Here is an 18579-nt window from a genome sequence, read left to right on the forward strand (position 1 = left end):
GATGGCTCAGACGGTGGGTGGAAGGCAGACAAAACAGCAGCTGTTTGTGGTGGCTCATGATCACTAGAGTCTGCATGCTCCCAACTGCTTCCTAAGGCCTCGGAGGTAAGTGCTGAAAGTCAGAAAATGGTGGCTTATCCCACAGGGAGAAATGATCTAATTCTTATGAGAAAAATAGGGTCAAAAAATAAGTACATCGATAATGAAGACATATTGGAAATGGCATGAAAGACCTGAAGGTCCCCAAACAAGAAGATAGAGCAATCATGAGTCAATGCATCCAGAGAAGACACTTTCCAACTCTTTGTTAAAGCACAACAAGGAATTCATTTTGTATTTGCACTTGAAAATAAGAACAAGTATTTTTAGTCCAAAACATATCCATCTGATGAATTCAAAGACTATTTCAGAAAAAGATGTGCATATTTTTAACATATTGAAATGACAGCTGCAATACTGATGTGGATTTGATTAGGGAAAATAATATACAGCTAGGTTAATTTTTGTCTATTGTCCCTTAGAATTCAGCCAGATGGTACCTAACAAACATAGAAATGTACTATTGAGGGGAAAAAAAGAAGACTCTTTGACCCAGAGTGTTCACTGCTCTCAGATAAGCAATCAACCAGGAACCTGTCTTTGGGCTTAATGCTTAATTTGCAATGATTTTTCTTTAACCTATCCAGATTTCACAGAGATAAAATATGCTTGTCCATAAATATGTACTCAAATAGGTACTCTTCTGTAGCTGCACCAACTTTGCATACACATACATATTTATAGATCCACTGTTAATATTTGATAGCTCAGTAACGACCAGATGCACCAAATCAGAATGAAAGCCAGCACACCTCAAATCTGTGACACTGCCCCCCCATATTTTGCAGGAGTAACTTCAGCATTTACATTTGAAAATGAGATTTGCTTATCAATATTGTTATTGTTTTTACTGGCTACCTTGAGAGCTGCTGGGGCACGGGAGATACCTCCTGATGACCAGCTCCTGCTACGTGTGAGAAACCAGCCACATGCAGAAATCCTCACCTTGCCTTGCCCTTTCATCAGGACAATGTTGGAAATGATGGACGGCTGGGTCAGTCTCCATGGAGATTCCACTTGGGCGGCACTGAAGGAACGTGTGGATTTCTTCACAATATGGTAGTCCTAAAAAACATCAGCAAACAAAGGAAGTCACTCTGATTGCTTTGCACAGGCACTGGGATGTCATACCAGGAAAATTGCATGTGCCGGGGAAGAAGGATGGGGGGACCGTAGAGATATATTCAGAAAAATGTTCAAGGGATGAAATCCTAGCTCATTACAGTCAAAGTGAATCTTGCCACAGTAATTTTTATGCATTTCACACAGTAGGATCATTTTGTAATGCAGCAGTCACAATTTAAATTAAAAAGATTAAGGGTAGCCTTATGATAATCATCAAATGATTCAAATAAAAAGAAGCAGAATTAAAAAAAAATAAATTTAAAGTCCTCTGATCTCTAGAACTGCTGCATCTCATAAAAGCAGCCTTAGGACCTTCTGGCCACAGCAAGAAGTACCCCCCCTTCACCATCTTTAGAGCAAAGAAGCACTCCATAGGCAGCTAACACATCCCATTTCAGTGTCCAAGCCTGGTTCCAGTCCCTGTGAGGTACCTACATGGCCCTGCTTCAGTACCCTTGCTTTGGTAAGCTGCAGACAGACTCTGAAAGTCTGAGCACAGTGAAGTGCTTAGAGTCAGTTCTGCCTTTCCACCCACCTGCCTGGCTCCTGCTGACTCCAGCTGCTGGGGCAGAGAGTGCTTTCTTCCACCCCGGGAATATTTCACTGCTATTTCGTAATTTGTTTCACCATTTTCCACTGTCAGCTCATCGTCTTCTCCAACAGACTCCAAGCGTGATCCAGCACCTAGGGAAAAAATCCACAGGAACTCATGTCACAAATATCTCAGAGATGCTTTACCTTCTCTCCAGCACACAATAATTGCCTCCTGCAAATCCAAACTGAAGCAGTGCCTTGAAACAACACTACACAGTTCCCAACTGGGCAGCTAGAAGCTAGTTTAGATCATCCTCATCTAAAGACTTTTCCTGCTGTCACAGGTTTTCTACCATCTTTCAGTGATGCTGAACTCCTTAGCGCTGTCACTCATGGTAGTCAGGAAAAGAAGAAGATAATTGAGCCAGTAGCTCAGGGACAGAAAAGAAATTCATCTGTTCTCACCCAATGGCACTTGCCAGTGCACTAAGCTCTCAAGCTTCATTTATTTAAAATTAAAAGACCTGACACAGCAGCAGTATTCATTTCTGGAGGTGTCATATCTCTTTGAGGGAAATTTTTCTGGAATGGAAAAAAGGAAAAGCGTGCCAAACAAATGCTATTTTCTTTCCTTCTGGCAACAATCCTAGTTGTCTTAAAGAGCAGAAGAGTGCACAGCTCACATTAGCAACAGAATTATTTGTCTTGAAGGACATCCTGTAATTAGCCACAAAGTACCCTGCTCCTCACACCAGGGCTCCTCCAATTCTCATTCTCTCCAGGGTCCCCACAGGACCCGCAGTCACAGCAGTTCCTCAACATTTATCCTTGCCATTTCTCCCACCAGGCAAGGAAGGGACATTAACTCCTCTTTTACAGATGAAAACCCAAGACACAGACAGGCCAGATTCACACAAGCTGAATTTCATAATGTGGTTAAAGATTACTTTAAACCAGGGTTAAGAATGAGTTGCCACAGACAGGGGCAACTCTGCTTTCCTGTCATCCTCACTGCCCTGTCCTGGGCATCCCCATCCCTGGGGATGGAGCTCACAAACCATGGGCTGAGGTAGAACTGCTACAAATTTGGCCAGGAGAACACCAAACCCATGTTCTGCCAACTCCCTTCTCAGATGCTGCACAAGTACTGCTGCCAGCAGCAGGGAGGAATGGAGCACAGAGCTGGGGCAGAGACTTGTTTTCACCTAGCAATAAAGAAATGCTATCACCACATCCACAGGCAGAATTTGTACATGCTGCCCCAACATTTTTGGGGCACTCATTGCTTTGGGGTGCGGAATTACTCCTGGTTTTAAAAGCTCTCCTTCCCTGGGCATGAAGGGCACCACTGCTGCACACAGCCAGGACAGCTGTCTCTGCAGGACCCAAATTCTTGGAGCTTCTGGCACCTACAACCAAGTCATTCCCATCACCTCTCCATCTTTCTTCTAAGAGAAGTTATACTTTTGTGTTTTCTGTCCATCTCTGAGTGCAGCTTCCCTTCCCACACTTCAGCCCAGGCTTGGGACCAGGCTGGAGGATGCTCCAGGCTCACTCACAGCCCAGGGACATCAGCACTCATGGGAATCAGGGCTGCATCCCCACTGAGCCACCAACACACAGCCCCAGGGGATATAGGCAAAGGAGCTCCCTGGAGCATGCTAAAAATATCTGATAAAATGGAAATTAAGGTGAACATAAGAGGGAAGGAGACTTGTATTAGGGATGAGAACGTGATTGAGCTCTGCATACAAGTTACTGTTAAGACCTGGGGACAAGGCAATGGAAAATTTCTGGAGTATTTGCCATAATGGATATTTTGGTAGTGGCATGTTGAAACATGTCCCCTACCTCAGTATTAAAACACACAGAAATACACAAGGAATGTTAATGTTAAAAAAAAAAAAAAAAAAAAAAAAAAAAGAGAGACAGAAGAGAAAGAACATAAGAGTAAAACCAAACCAAACCAACCAAAAAAAAACCTTCCAAAATTTTGCTTCACCTTTCTCTCCTTACAACAGCTCAACTCAGTCTCAGTGCAAACATCTTGCAGCTAGGCTTTTCCTTCCAAATCAAACTACTATGATATCCAAAGGAAAGAAAACCTATCTCACTTGTAGAAAGTTAAAATAAATACACAACATAAAAACTGCACTGTTGCTACTCCTTATTAATGAGGCTTTACCTTGGGATCGACTTCTGTATTTCAGTATGCCACTTCCCTGAGCTGGACTCTGGCTGTTTCCTTTGGACACATCTGCATAAACTGGATCTTGAGACTTCTCAGTTTCCATCACCTGAAAAGAAATAATGAAAAAAAACCACCCTGATTTGCTTGTAAACCAGGTCAGATGATGGAATTCCTCTCGTATTTACTAAGGGACAGAAAAATCCATGGCACATCATCTTTTTTCCATAACATGTCACTGTATTAAGCCAGCACAGGTTTCTGTAATTAATTCTTAGCATTGCCTTTGGACATTATTGCAAGTCCTACTGATGGGTACATGTACAGCTCAGTATGGCCAGGGATCCTCTGCACAGAACCAAAGTGCCTCCAGCATCCACAGCACCTGAACATGCATTTTAACAAAATTATGAAGTAGCTTTGTGGCTGTTTGTTTAGCTCAGCATGCTCCCATAGACTTCACACCTCTACAGAGAAAAATACTCCAAACAACTGTTATTTTATTGTTAGTGTCCAGATTTGAACGCCGATGCATAATGGATGAAAAGCTAACTTAACAGAAAGCTGTTAAAAAGAAAGAAAAGGATTACATAGCTAAGCACTTAAAAGCCTGGAAATGGTCAACATAACTTCACACAGGGACATGCAACCCCACCACTCTGAGTAAATTCATTGGGACAGAAGGAGTCTGTTTACCCACCATATTTGCCTGGATGCAGGTGACAATACAAGGTGATAACATACAGGGCTGTGACCTTCAGCAGCACAGTCACACACACTCACAGTCAGGAGTAAGCAGTGCTGCCCACGTGTAAAGCCTGCAAAGACCATCCCCAGCCTGGGGAGTTGTGAAGACTCTGGTGACTTTCTTCTCCACTTGCTGCCAAGTCTACAAGCAGTCAGGTTTTCCTACATTTGCTGCTTCAACACACTCCCCATGCACATTCTAATTCTTTTGCATTTTCATCCTGTCAGCCATAGACTCCCTGAGGCTGGAAAAAACCTCCAAGATCATCAACACCACCATGACCACTAAACCATGTCTCTAAGTGCCATGTCTATACACATTCTGAACACCTCAAGAGATGGTGACCCTACCATTTCCCTGGGCAGCCTGACCACTCTTTCAGTAAAGTAATTCTCTTAAATGCAATCCAAGCCTCCCCTAGCACATTTTGAGGCCATTTCCTCTTGTTCTTTCATTTGTTACCTGGGGGAATAGACCAACAGCCACTTTACTACAAACTCCTTTCAGGTAATTGTAGAGCACGAGAAGGTCCATCATGCACCCTCTGACACCTCATGGCAAGCATGACAGAATTTACAATACAACCACCTACTGGTTAAAGGGACTCATCCAAAGAAGAAAGTAACTACGTGACTCTTGAGAAAACCAGTGCCTTCAATTTGACCATTCTAATGAGGGACTCATTACAGAGAATATTTAAGAAATCAGACTCAGGTAACCCAAACTCTCAGAGATTAGGTCATAGCCAAAGTATCTCAAACTTTGCCCAGGAGAGACAGGGATACCCAGAAGACAGCAGAAGTGTTCAGAAATGAGCTGGGACTCACAGATCACATGAAGTTACACTGAAATTTACTGTATAAGCAAAAATACCCTTTAGAAGTAAGAATGCCACCCCTGTAGAAAGAGAGCAAGGTTGCAAAACCACACAAAAATCATGTAGCTGGTGGTTTTAAAGGTGTACAAAACAACCACTACTCAGAAGCGGTGTTAACTCTGTGGTGGAGAAATATTTGAAGCATAGGCATGGATTAAAACAAGGGGGGATGCCAAACCAAAGCAGCCAGTCTTGTCAGCACTGTTTAACTAAACTAGCAGAGATGGGTCCAGCCACCGTTTTCTGGAGCTGAGCTTGGGTCCAGACCTGTAGAGATGTTTCATTTCTGAGGCATGCATGCACATGGGTAGTTACACCTGATGAGACCACACAATTCCCAGCCCAAAGCCGGACCACTTCTCCAACTGAGACCAAGGTGGGAAAAAAAATGGGTTAGTCTGGAGCAGCAGTGTATAGAGAGCTGAAACCACTGCCATGCCCAATGTTCACACTGAATCTGGACTCAAGGGTCACCCATTCAGTATATCTTATGCTTGTGCTAAACAGGGTGTGGGCTTGGTTTGGAGCTTTTCTTCTTTTATTTATTTTGAGTCTGCAGCAGAAGTAAGTACAGATGCATTCTGCAATGACATACATTTCCATCTAGTGGGGTGAGAGGGAGAACAGGAGGCAATTGCCACTTACATTACAACAGTGCACCCCATCCCTTTACTTCATCACTGCTCAATCCTTGGGGCTGTGAGCCTACGGAGGCCAAACCCCCAAATGCCATGTATGATCAGCAGACCATGTATGACCAGCAGAAGTCCATGTGTGCACAAGGAATAATGTTAGGGAAAGCCACAGGGCATTTTCAGCAGCCTCCTGAAATTGTATTTTATCCAGCTTCAGACTACAATAAGAAGTAAAAACCTCTAAACTACCTAAGCCTGTGTTTATTCCTGATTTTAGCAAAAACACTTTTCTGCCACTAATTCTAAACACGTAAGCAAAGATGCTCTTGCCTTTGCAGTGAAGTAGATATTCTTTAGTTTATTGAGCTTGTCTAATAAACCACCAAGAGTTTTATCCTACTCAGAAAACACTTAAGAAATCCAATCCACAGAGCTTGCGAGAACTCCCTGAAGTCATGTCTCTGTAATCTTTGGCTCATTCGTAACTTAGACAAGAAGAAAAACCCAGCTCCACCTTAGCCTTCTGGCCACACATGAATGTATCACTTTACTGTCTCGAAGTGGCTGCCCAGATTTAACCATGCCATTTTAATTTTCCTCACTTTCAAGGAAACGGAGCTTATTATTTCAGTTCTGTACACCTCCTTATTAAACTAACAAATAAATCCTACTCAACACCATCCCAGTGCTAAGGACAAAGGGAGCTTTAATAGGCACTGTACTTTGAAGGGAGATCTAAAAATAGAGCCCATTTTGCCAGTTCATTAAGCAGCCCCGGGATCAAGCGACGGTGACATCTCAATTGATTCCACAGGAAGCGGCGCTATCACGGACACGGGGTCCTGGCACCGTACCAGAACCAACAACTGCCCCCAGAGCCCTGTCTCGGGCAAAGCTCCAGTGAGACCAGCCCCCTAATTAGGCGAGATGAGGAGCAGGACTATGAGAGTCTGCATTGTTTAACCACAAACAGCTTGGCAGTCGCCAACAATCTACAAAAACAAGGCGGCAGGCAAGATGACACAATTTAATAAGCAAGCTGCCTCACTGCTGCCGAGCTGCTAAGCTGCTGCCTGTCCCATCATCGAGCCCATTGGACTCCCCAGGGCACAGCCGGGTGTCTCTCTGCTGAGAGCAGCACACAGACAAGCTTAACCTGATAGTTCAGGAGCAAAAGAGGGAGGGTTGGGCAGAGCTGTCTGCAGTGTGCCAAACTCACTCCTACCTGAGCTGTCAAAGGGATCCCACCAGCTAGTCCATTGCCCCCCTTCAACACAGAAAAGTAAAAGAGGAACGGCCATCCCCCTGCACAAAGCAATCCTGCATGAGCTCTATGGCATAAATCCTCATCTTCTTCAGTCCCAACACAGCCTGAACAGCTTTTTCTCAAGCAGTGCTACCCCAAATATAAGTCATCATGAGACAGCCCAATGAAGCTGTCCCTTGGGCAGCCAGCAGGATGAGCCCAATGCATCTCCATGAGCAGCAGAGCCTTTGCAGAAAGGTTCAAAATGCCCCATCCAAACCTGGGTTCAGCTGGTACCTGCACAAAGTCTTTCTTCCTAGTATCCCAGTACCTTGAAGGCCTTATCCTTTGCAAAAGTTGTGGACATCTTCTTTAAGATCTATTAAAATTCTAGTTGTTTCAGTTATTTGTGCAATTATTTATTGTTTTCTAGGGCACAGCATGCTTTAAGCCTTAAATGTATCTGATAGGCAGGGTGCTCCACAGGCCCCTTTACCTTCAACAGAAAGTAAAATACCTTCACTCTTAAATTAGCTCTTTTTCAATTTAATTGAATCCAACTCCCAGATAAATTACAAACTACAGCACTATAATTTACCAGAATTAACACTGCAAATGATGCAGAGCACATGGATTTTCTAATCTTTGCCAGCCCTAAGTTTTCCATGACTTACTGCTCTCTTCTAGAGTATACAGGGCTTTGTGCTGGGGAAGAAACCAAGTGTCCTGGTTTGAAGGTGCCAGCAAAGCAGGGTCCACCAGCACTGCTCCACGAGGACTCAGATTTGGGTTGTATTTAGCAGTGCTGATGAAACAAAGCACAGTCCACCTTCCCCAGCCGCTCTCCTGGGAATTACCAATGCCAGTACCACTGAGTCCAGCCTGGGCTTCCTCTTGCTTGGAGAAAGAGGATGGGAACCTGAGGCCTCCATTACCTAATCAGAAAGAAAGTGTTGGAAAACTCCCAGTTCATGTGCAGTAAGGAGATGAGGAAGTCTGATAAATACTCAAGAACTGGACCTGCCCTATTTTCTGAATAGCTGGAAATGCCAAATAAACAAAACAAAAGCCTTTAAAGTGGCCTCTAAGAATGCTTGGTCTGTCACTCTACCAAAAGCCTGCACTCAAAAGCCACCCTAAGCTTTCAGTGTGACATAGCAGTTGCTAAAAAACGTCACTACTGTCAGCTTTGTGAGGTACAGCCACCTCCAATTATTATCTTTACCATGTCTGTGGACACACAAACCTACATGTGAAAAGCACTCGCCAACACAGAGCCAGCACCAATACCTGCCCATGCAAACAGACTGGAAATGAGCTATGGTGTAGCCGAGTTGCTCTCCTCTTCCAGAACTATGTATTTATTTTGTACAAGAGACCCCAAAACTTTCTTCAATGTATTTGGTATCAGGAGCCCCAACATGCTGACTGTGGTCCAAAGGATGCTGCCAGGTTGTTGATGTAGCAGGATCCCAGCTCTGCTGGCTCCAAAGACTCACTGGTGCAATGTTAAATTTATGGTAAGGGCTGTAGTTAAGTAAAGCAGATTGAATTATCAAGTTTCCAAGTATTCACTAACATTATTATTTATGTTTTGAAGAGGTTAAGCTTTTAAAAATATCCTTTTAAATAGGAAGAAAATGTAGGAAATGGCAGCTAATTTGACAAGACCAGGTTACCCCTCTTCAGCAATATATTATGATTTTAACTAAAACAGCTTCTAAGCTAGATGAAAACAAATGCATACATTTCTGAAATGGTAAACAAACAGATTACTGCTCTTTTTTATGCTTTTTTCCCCCAAAAAATCAAAAAGCATGACATGTTTGCATGCAGTTTAGTTGATGCCCACGAGATGTCTCCGTGTGCTGCAGTGAAGTCCCAGAAGATCAGTTCTGGTAAACAGAGGAGACAAAAATGGAACTCAAGTCGTGTGAAAGCCAGTCCAGCTATGCTGATATTTTCAATAAATGCTCAGATCATAGCTTAGCCCAAATCTGGAGTCTATGCATCATAACAATAAATTTCTTGTCTTTTTTTTTTTTTTTTTTTTTTTTTTTCAGTGACAACCTTTTTACTTGTAATGATGGGCAATGCAAGCAATAAACAATACCCAAAATAAACATCTCTCCTGAGAATGAAACAAATCCTTCCCAGTGCCAAAATCAACTCACAGCTGCAGAAGACAGCGTTCCCATGACACATCTGGTGGAGAGCTTTGGATTTCAGCTCCAGAACCACGTTTTAGATTATCCTAAGTACATAAGAGGATGTGGAATACATAAGCATTAAGTGCCTTTCATAACTGCATCAAGAATCTGAGGCCTCATGCATTGTATTGGCAGCATCTATTCAAGCACAGGGCATCTTGAGTGAGTTTTAACTAAACTCAACCATGACTGGGCTGTGTACATGCTCAAAAATTCACAGACAACCGAACTGTAGATGTGATGATATGACATTCACCCTAACTCTCAAATCCTACAGCCTTTATCATCTTTCTGTTAATGTATGTGAAGCGCATGGCTGTGCAGACTCTCTCTTGCTCCCCTGCCACGAGGGGTATATTTTTAGCTTGTTAAAGGCAGTTCATCTCCTTCAAAACTGGGCAGTTATCCAAACAGCCAAAGGAGAGACAGGCTGTACTGTATCTGTTGCTTTATGGGAAAAACCCTCATTCACAAAAAACAAAGACCATGCAGAACCTGTACTGTAGATAAACTTGTGTTTCTATTACTCTGCTGACTTGGCTTCAAACATATCACACGGAAGAGCGAAGTTTTTAACTCTGCACATTGTGTACACTGATATTTATAGTCGAGTCAGAAAGGTTATCTTCCACCAGCTCAAGAAATAGGAGATAATTCACAGTTTGTAGACTGAATCACGTCTACAAGGAACCCTTCAGGGTACTGGTCACTGGGTGAAACAGTTTTATCTGGGCTTGTGTTTAATGCAGAGGCAGCAAGAAGTGCCCAGAAGGGCTTGAGAGCCAGGCACAGGGAAGTATGTTACTGCTGCTGAGGCACCCCCCCTCACCTGAAGAACACCTTCGTGTTAAAGTCTCCGTGACAGGTGAATTTTAGAATGTGTGAAAAACAGCAATTCAATGACACTTCCCTGCTGGGGATTCTTCACCACTCTTCACCCTCCCCAAATTCATGCGACGTGTCCACACCTTCCCAAAGCTCCCACCAGTGCCACCATCAGCCCAACATGAAACATTCCCCTGGCAAAAAGACAAATTGCAATAGCTGATTTTAATGTGATATACATCCTGCCTACATTCACTCATTCACTCTGCATTTCCTCTGGAGTCACTGTAGGACCCTATATGCCTGCTCAGCCAGCCCAAGAGAAGGGCACAGACCCATGGATACTGGACAGGACTGTACCTCAGGAAAAGACAGAGCTGCCAGATTTTCAACAAATGCAGCATCCTAGCAGCAGCTCCAAGCCACTATAAAATGTGGCTGGGCCCTGCCCTCACCTGCCCCTTCTAAGGCATGAAGCTTGATCTGCTAACTCACCCAGCCCTTGCCATGGGAAGGAAAGGAGTTATTAAACCCTTCTCCAGGACAAGGGCTGGCCACAGCCAAGACTCACACCAGGCTCTTCATCTTCTTCTCCTGTCCAGTAAAGCATTTCAATACAAAGCCAATTTCTGACAACAAAAGCCTTTTCTTGCTCTTTTTCCAGCCATGCAATGCTGTTCAAGGAGTGAGTCATGTTTCTCCAACCTCTTCTGAGACTGCAGTGCCCTAATGGGAACGAACACTCAAGTCCTCCAAGTAATGAGGGTCCCTCCCCGCGCTCTGTGCACATTTAATTGTTGAGTTATGCTTCCTGTTCCTTCTCAATGCTAATGCTTTCTCTGAAAAACTCTTCCAGTGTTTCCAGAAGAACTTTTGACCCCAAGACTGCTTTTAAACTTACAGCATTGTTATCTTCTTCCTTATTATGCTTGTATGGCTACAGGTAGTTACAAATGAATTCCCTGGTAAGACAGAAAGGCTCATGTCAGAAAATAATTACCTAAGGCTCAGATAAAATATAAAAATGGGGATAAACAAATGCATTTCTACCTATTCACAGAAAAGGTTTGCTGCACGCCTTGCAGAAAACACAAGTAGGCTTTGGCAAGGATAAGGAAACCCAGCTAATTTAAAGACATCCTGCTTCTCTTACTTGTAGCAGGAGCAAGGCTTTGGTGGGTCACGGCCATCTCTGCATGCAACACGCCATAGCTCATGTGAAAGTATACATCAAGCTCTTTGGGTCAACACAAAATGAATATGAGATAAAGGGATTTGCTGTCCCACAGCAAAGGGGATGCTGCCAGAGGTTGTTTCCCCAGGGGGTTGCCTGAATACCTGGCCTGGGCACAGGGAGGTAAATTGCCTTCCTTCCCAGCTTCACCCCAACAGGTAGGAGGAGTGATGACCTCCTTTCCTCAGTAAGAAATTCCTCTTTTGTATAATTCTGTTCTGCATGGAAAAGACGGCTCAGGGTCCTGCCTCCATCATCACAAGTAGCAGATATCCAAGGGAGAGCATAATATTACGCAAAGTATAGAGGAATGGTCCCCAGGCTTTCTTACCTGCCTCCAGCAATGATAGACCCAAATCTGATGAGGCAGACACCCTCTTATTGTATTCAGTAATTTTTTGGAATTTCAACCCATTAATATGAAGCTGTCCACTGAAGTTGAACACTTCTAAAAGGGAGTACTTGGACCGCTGCATATTCAACACAGTATGAACAGAAACAAAGGCAAAAAACTTCAAAACCAACTAAGAATGGCGTATGTCTCTGGGAACCCCAAATGCCCCAAAATAATCAGACACTTTGCAAATTCTTGGCAAGAAGCTTTCTCTTCAGAGTTCATTTCCAAGGTTGCTCTGTCAACCAGCAATACAGTGACGGATTCAATTGCAAGCAACAGAAACACTAGGACAAAAATTAGAATTAAAAAAAAATTGTGAAATGCAAATACGATAATATCATATTATTTCAGTCAGACATAAATGACATTTAAAAATAGCAATGTCAACTGCAAAAGGCAAAATATACATTTGGGGGGAGAGTTTGAAATCTCCAAAGTGCCTAAGGACAATTTAACACAGCACAACTCCATGGCCAGCTATTTTGCATCTCAAGTTAAGGAACATTTGGCCAAATTAGCTCTAAAAGGAATACACTTTAAGGATATTAATGTAATCTTTTTTTTTCTGCCTGGTAGAACAAGTTGTATTAAAGTTAGAACTTTACGGGTTGTTTAATGTTAAATAGGGCTTTACATAAGGAAACTGTGTAAAAACAGCTTGTATTATGAAACTTTTACTGAAGAAACACAAGTGTTGTGTATCCGTTTCAAGTGCTATTTCTCTTAAATTACAGTTTTCAGGTACCACTAAACACTTCTGCTGTGTTCTGAGGCAGATGATTAGCTCAGATTATACTTCCCTGGCTGGAAACACCGGAGCAGAACTCAAGAGTTTTAGCAACTTGCTCGCAGGCAAAATTTTTAACACATAGCCTGTAGAAAATACTTTGGTTTGGTTTGGGTTTGGTTTTGGGTTTAGGTTTTTTTTTGTGTTTGTTTGTTTGTTTGTTTGTTTGTGCTTTTTTCCACAGAATTGCACGGTAAGCCAGGTTGGAAGGTTGAAGGTCCCTAGTCCTGCCAACATCTCGTAGCAGAGACAACTTGGGCAGGTTGCTATGGGCTGGGTCCAGATGAGTTCTGAATACCTGCAAGGATGGAAGATTTGAATATATAGCTTAGTTCCAAGTGGCAATGCTCTGCCTGGCAATGTTCCTTTGAAATAAAATATGATTTCACTAACACCTCACAATTCACAGATGAGTTGCAAGAGGTTCTCCCTCTCTAGGGAGCTCTCATTAGAGCTCCTGAAAATCACAGTGATCCACCAGCACCTAAGGACTGTGTCTAGTCAGCCTTTAAGCAATTAAATGCCAAGGAATCAATGGCAAGTCCACCAGGTCTATAAACTACAGTTGAAGATACTCTGTGTGTATCAAGAGAGCAGGAGCAGCAAAGAACAGCAATTTCCAAAGTAATTTTACAACAATTTGTATGACTATACATATCTCTCTCTATATATATGTGTGTGTTTAAAAAATATAAAATCACATGATGCTACATGTTCGTACTGAGCTTGAAATCATGTTCTAAGATTTGCTTATGAAAAATTTCCCCATCTTGCCTAGTAGCAAGAAGTCAAGTAAGAAGTTCATCTTTTCCATACTTTTATCTTTCATCCTGCCTGGTAGCACACAGAATCTGCACAGTCTGGCTCACCTGTCCTGGTAGCCTGCCCTGATTTGCAGAGGATGGATCAGGCTGTAGGTAAAGCTGAGGGTCTACACCACACTGAGGGGCCATCCCAGACTGCAGAGCCTGCCTGCAATCCAAAGGCTGAGATGGCAATTACAAGGGGTATGCAAAGATATCCTGCAATGTCCAACAGGACATTCTTCCTCTTACAAGAGGAAGAACTTCATGTGCATCTCAAGCAAAAAAAAAAAGGTCCTGAGTCACCAACAACTTACAGCATTCATGTGAATTACACCCCTTCACCCCTTCCAACAAAAGAATTAATAGAAACAGAGAAAAGAAGAAAAAAAAAAAACCTTCCTGCTTTTATTCTAATGTGTTTACTCAGGTTTCTGTGACTTCCCCTCCATCCCCCAGCAATGCAGTATGAAAGCACAGACTTACTGCCATCAGGGGCAAGAGTGCCAGGCAGGCAGGCAAATCAAACTGGGTGGCATGGCTGCCAGACAGCAGCACTGGAACAGACAGGATCCAAACTCAGGTCCATGCTGAAGGGGCTCTGGGCAGCCTTGTGTGACTGGGTCTTTGTGGTGGCATACACCTCCAGTTTTGCTTAGCATTATGTTAATCTGGAGAGGAAATACCTGGTAAAAAAAGTCATTGTTGAAAACCAGGCAGAGTCTTGCTGGCAAGTCAGGAGCAAACCAAGTGATAAATAACTCCTAGTGCATGCTGAAAGAGTTGCTAGAATGCCAGAGAGCTGCATTCTGAAGCCACACACAATCAGGAATTGCCAAAGTTGATTTTTATGTTTGAGCATTGCTGAGCCTCAGCCTTCTGAAGTATTACCAGAATTCGAAACATGATATACAGAAGAATTCAAAGTATTTTGATAGCGTCATGGTTTAAGGTCAGATAGCCAAAAGAATGCTTGGATACCCACTCAAGTTAGCACGCAAACACTACACCACTGTCAGTGCACCAAGCACCCTTGACTTGTTTGTTTCTCCATTCCTCTCCCCAAAAAGGTACTCTAGCACATACAAGATGCAGCAGAAATAACAAAACCTGTCACAGTAAGGAAATGTGTGAGAGAAGAGACTGTTTTAAGCATGGACTCAAAATAGGTCAAAGATAACAGGCAGGTATGAAATGAGCACCAGCACCAGATAGACTACAGTGCAGGAATCGTCCCAGGGAGCAGGCTTTTGCTCAGAAAATGGCAACTATAAGAAAACAAAATTGGAACCAATCACCAAGCCAGTTTCATGTCTGAATTTTTCAAAGGTTTGAGATATTTTTTGTAACAGCCACAGAAAATAGGGGAAAAAAAAAAACCGAGGAGAGAAAATTTTTTAAAAAGATAGAGGTTTCAAGTGAACCCGCCTGTTTTCTCTTGCCGGAAAACCACCCTGAAAGCTTTGTAGAGTAACAAACATAATTTTATTCTTTGTACAATACAAGAGGCCCAGGACACTGATGAACAGAGAGCTGCTACATTACAAATAAATAACAATAATCCACTTAATCTCTGCTTAATGCAGCCCTGAAGGGAATGCAAGCAAGATTATCAACCGGCAAGATTTATTCAGCAGAACTTCAGTTACAGTTCAGATACAGAAATTCATATCCCTCCCCCTAAAAGTGCCTGTTGGCTACAACAGAGCACATAAAATTTTAAGACTTGGATCATAAACCGCTAAAGAAGTTCAGTTATAAAAGGAGAGGAAAGAAGAGCATATTACTGAAGAAGTACTGAGAGTACCGAGAGACTTCACATCAGCTCCAACAAAAGCAGTGGATGTGGTCGGAAAACAATCCAACAGCAGAGAGAAAAACAAAGCCATAGCTTCTACATAGCTTGGAGGACGCGATAGCTCCTGCTCCCCATGCTGCTGCTTTGCTGCAGCGCAGGACCAGGGATGGCAGATGCTGTGGCAGATGATATCCCCATTTCAGCTTGTCACCCATCTCCCATGGGTGAGACTGTCCTGTCCTGAGGACCTGCTCCATGTCAGGCTGCAGAAGAATGTGACAGATGCAATTGGGCATCAAGGGAGAGAATAAAAACGTCACACCAAAGCCACACTTACAGCGACCAGCGTTTCAGGAGACACATTCACCCCCTTCGCATCTTCTTCGTCTTCTGGCTCCTCATTTTCCTTATTGTCAGTGCAAGAGACAGAGTCTTGGACTGAGCAAGTGCTAAGCAAGTCAGGCAAACTGGTAGATGGATACTTCAGAAAATCTTCTTCAGCAGATTCCTACCCGAGAGACAACAAAATATGTTACATCACATGCAGAAAAGCACTGAAGTCATGGTGAAACTGCTTCATTTCACCTGCCCAGTTCCCCAGAATGCTCCCCCTGCACACATAGTTCCATGTCCTCAAACTTTAATGGTTCAGTTATAATAGCAGGCCTGGTTTTAAAATACATACATAGTAAACACAGGCCAGTACCCATCTAAAACATACAGATTGCATAAAGGAGAATTTTAAATAAACGCTTCCCCAGAAGCCTGTTCCTTCCCACTCTGGGGTTTATTACATTTCACTGTGGGCAGATGCAGAATTTGTAGACCTCATTGCTCATTTCATTGTATCCTGAACCACACTTTGTGTTCCTATTTATGTTCCTGCAGATGTTCCCTTTACACATTTATCTACCTATCTGGGTAAGAGTAACACACTGACAACCCTACTTGGGAGAACAAAATGAAAACTGATCCACTGATCCTCTATCAGGTCAGTCCTGACACTTCAGGACCTTCTTCCAGCCTTTGGCACATTTTCCAGGAGGCAAATATGTGCACTGGCTGAAACCAGCAGCCAGACAGACTCTAATTTTATTACTTTCAGAACAAATCCTGCGTTCAGAGCACTCACCTGGACAAACTGTGAGGCTGCTTCTCCATACCAACAAATAACACCCAGAGGAAGCTGCTGGGCAACACTTCACCTCTTAACACCATTACTGAGACTGCCTAAAACATGGCACAGCCCGGGCTCCCCGCAGATTGCCTTTCCAAGTCCTCCTCCCAGGGACATGAAAACTCTCCAAGAGCACAAAGCTTGGCCCAAACAGATTTGTTTCACATTTCCATGAATGTGAAATTTTATGCTATAAGGTTATTCACAATAATTATTTTGATGCATTCATCACATGAGCAGGCAAATAATTTTAAGGAGAAATCTATGCAGGCTACTGCCCTGTGTTCTGAGAGAGTCCAATTGTCTACGGGAAACACAAAATATACCTACTTCAGGTTCAAGCACATTGTTCCCAGAAAAAAAACCAAGCCCCAGAAAAAAACTACTAAACTACTATACTACTATAGTGGGGTCAATACCAGGCTGTGAGCCTACAGAAGGTCTTCAGTGAACTTTACTGTCTGACTGAAAACCTGGAAAAGGCACAAGCTCTTTACTTTGAATAGGGTGGGATAGTGCCTCTGCCTGAAAACCATGAGTGTATGGCATCCCAGGAATCTGTAAGAACATCCAGACATTAAGCCCACAGAAACCTGCCTTAGGTTGGCTGGGGAAAGCTGAAGATGAAGCTAATTTTTTTCAAAAAAAAATAACAATACAGTGCCCTGCTGACACAACACACTTCACCTGGAAATGCAGGTTATGAGCAGGGTCTCTTTGTCCCAAGAGATTCCTGCCACCACCCTAATGGCCCTGATTTCCCCTGGCTACAAGAGGTCCTTCTTTCAGGCCCTGGGTGCATTTGTGATATGGTTAACCACCCACCAAACGCTTCCCAAGGACGGGAGTGGAAGGCTGTGGTCCAGGGAGGAGATCTAACAGGGCCAGGCAGGATTTTCTTAAACAAAGGAAAAAACATTGTGCAACATCCCTCCCATCTCTCTTGTGTTGAAAGCAGAATGAAGAGCTTGACTGATAAATGAGTTCCACTCTCATTTCCCTGAAATTTCATGCTTCTTTATCTGCAAGAGCTCCACTCCAAGCTATTAACAAGGACAAAATAAGGAACTCAAGCCAAGAGATCATCATCAAGAGCCTTCAGGCACAGAGACAGGACCAGAGATGAGAGCTACGGAGGCTACACAGGCAGGAAGCAGAAGAGGCTGAAACAGCCTGCTTTATTTAGCATATATTTTAAGAAAATGTTTTTGGCCAATATTTAAGTAACGCCTGTAGGAATAAACACTGAGTAATTTGCACACTGAACAACAGTGACAACAGTGACAATACAAGCAAGTCATTAGGTTGGTCTATACCCTGCTGATTTGCCACAGATCTATGGCAGCTACGGGTATTACTTCCCATAGCTGCAGGTTACATTTAGGAGAGCAAACGTGCACGTGTGCCTCCCTATCCAAAACACGCCCTATCCATGCGGCACTTGCACAAACTCTTGTGGGTACACATTGAGGAGACCACCAAGGAGACGACTGTACCTTGCTAGCCACCACCAGCTGCACCAGGCCAGCGGCCGAGCGAAGGAGGGCCACAGCATCCTGGTGGGAAAGCCCAACCAGCGACTGCCCGTTGATCATGAGGAGCTCATCACCAACCGTCAGCCTGCCATCCCTGTGGAAACAGAGTGGGAACATGGAGCTGGAGAGCAGTCCTCCCCGAATGATGGGATGGGGAAGGCATGCGGTGGGGTATGGAGCTAGGGACAGCATCTGACCTGGATTATGCTAAGGTTGCAGTCATCAGAGCAGTGTAACTTGCTCAAAAAGTGGCTCAGAAATGTTATAACCAGAGCCTTTTCACCCTTTTTGCAGGGTTGAGGTCCTTCAAGCCTTCTCCTTGCTGGAGATGACCAGGGCATAGCAGCAAGCCCAAACAAGG

The 18579-nt window shown here is 43.5% G+C and overlaps 1 protein-coding gene across 6 annotated transcripts in view; it reads right to left on the reverse strand.

Moving 5' to 3' along the window:
- PDZD2 (PDZ domain containing 2) overlaps positions 1-18579 on the reverse strand; it is a 201353-nt gene that overhangs the window by 35126 nt on the left and 147648 nt on the right. For 5 of the 6 annotated variants that reach the window (XM_071731272.1, XM_071731273.1, XM_071731271.1 and 2 more), the window contains 5 exons: positions 18180-18312; positions 15844-16014; positions 3944-4055; positions 1760-1908; positions 1045-1164 (listed from right to left, as the gene is read on the reverse strand). In XM_071731272.1, the coding sequence (XP_071587373.1) occupies positions 1045-1164; positions 1760-1908; positions 3944-4055; positions 15844-16014; positions 18180-18312 (685 nt within the window). The remainder of the gene's footprint in view (positions 1-1044; positions 1165-1759; positions 1909-3943; positions 4056-15843; positions 16015-18179; positions 18313-18579) is intronic. The other variant, XM_071731274.1, reaches the window with a different exon arrangement.

The sequence above is a fragment of the Heliangelus exortis genome, chromosome Z, assembly GCF_036169615.1.
Source record: "Heliangelus exortis chromosome Z, bHelExo1.hap1, whole genome shotgun sequence".
In the NCBI taxonomy this organism is placed as follows: Eukaryota; Metazoa; Chordata; class Aves; order Apodiformes; family Trochilidae; genus Heliangelus; species Heliangelus exortis.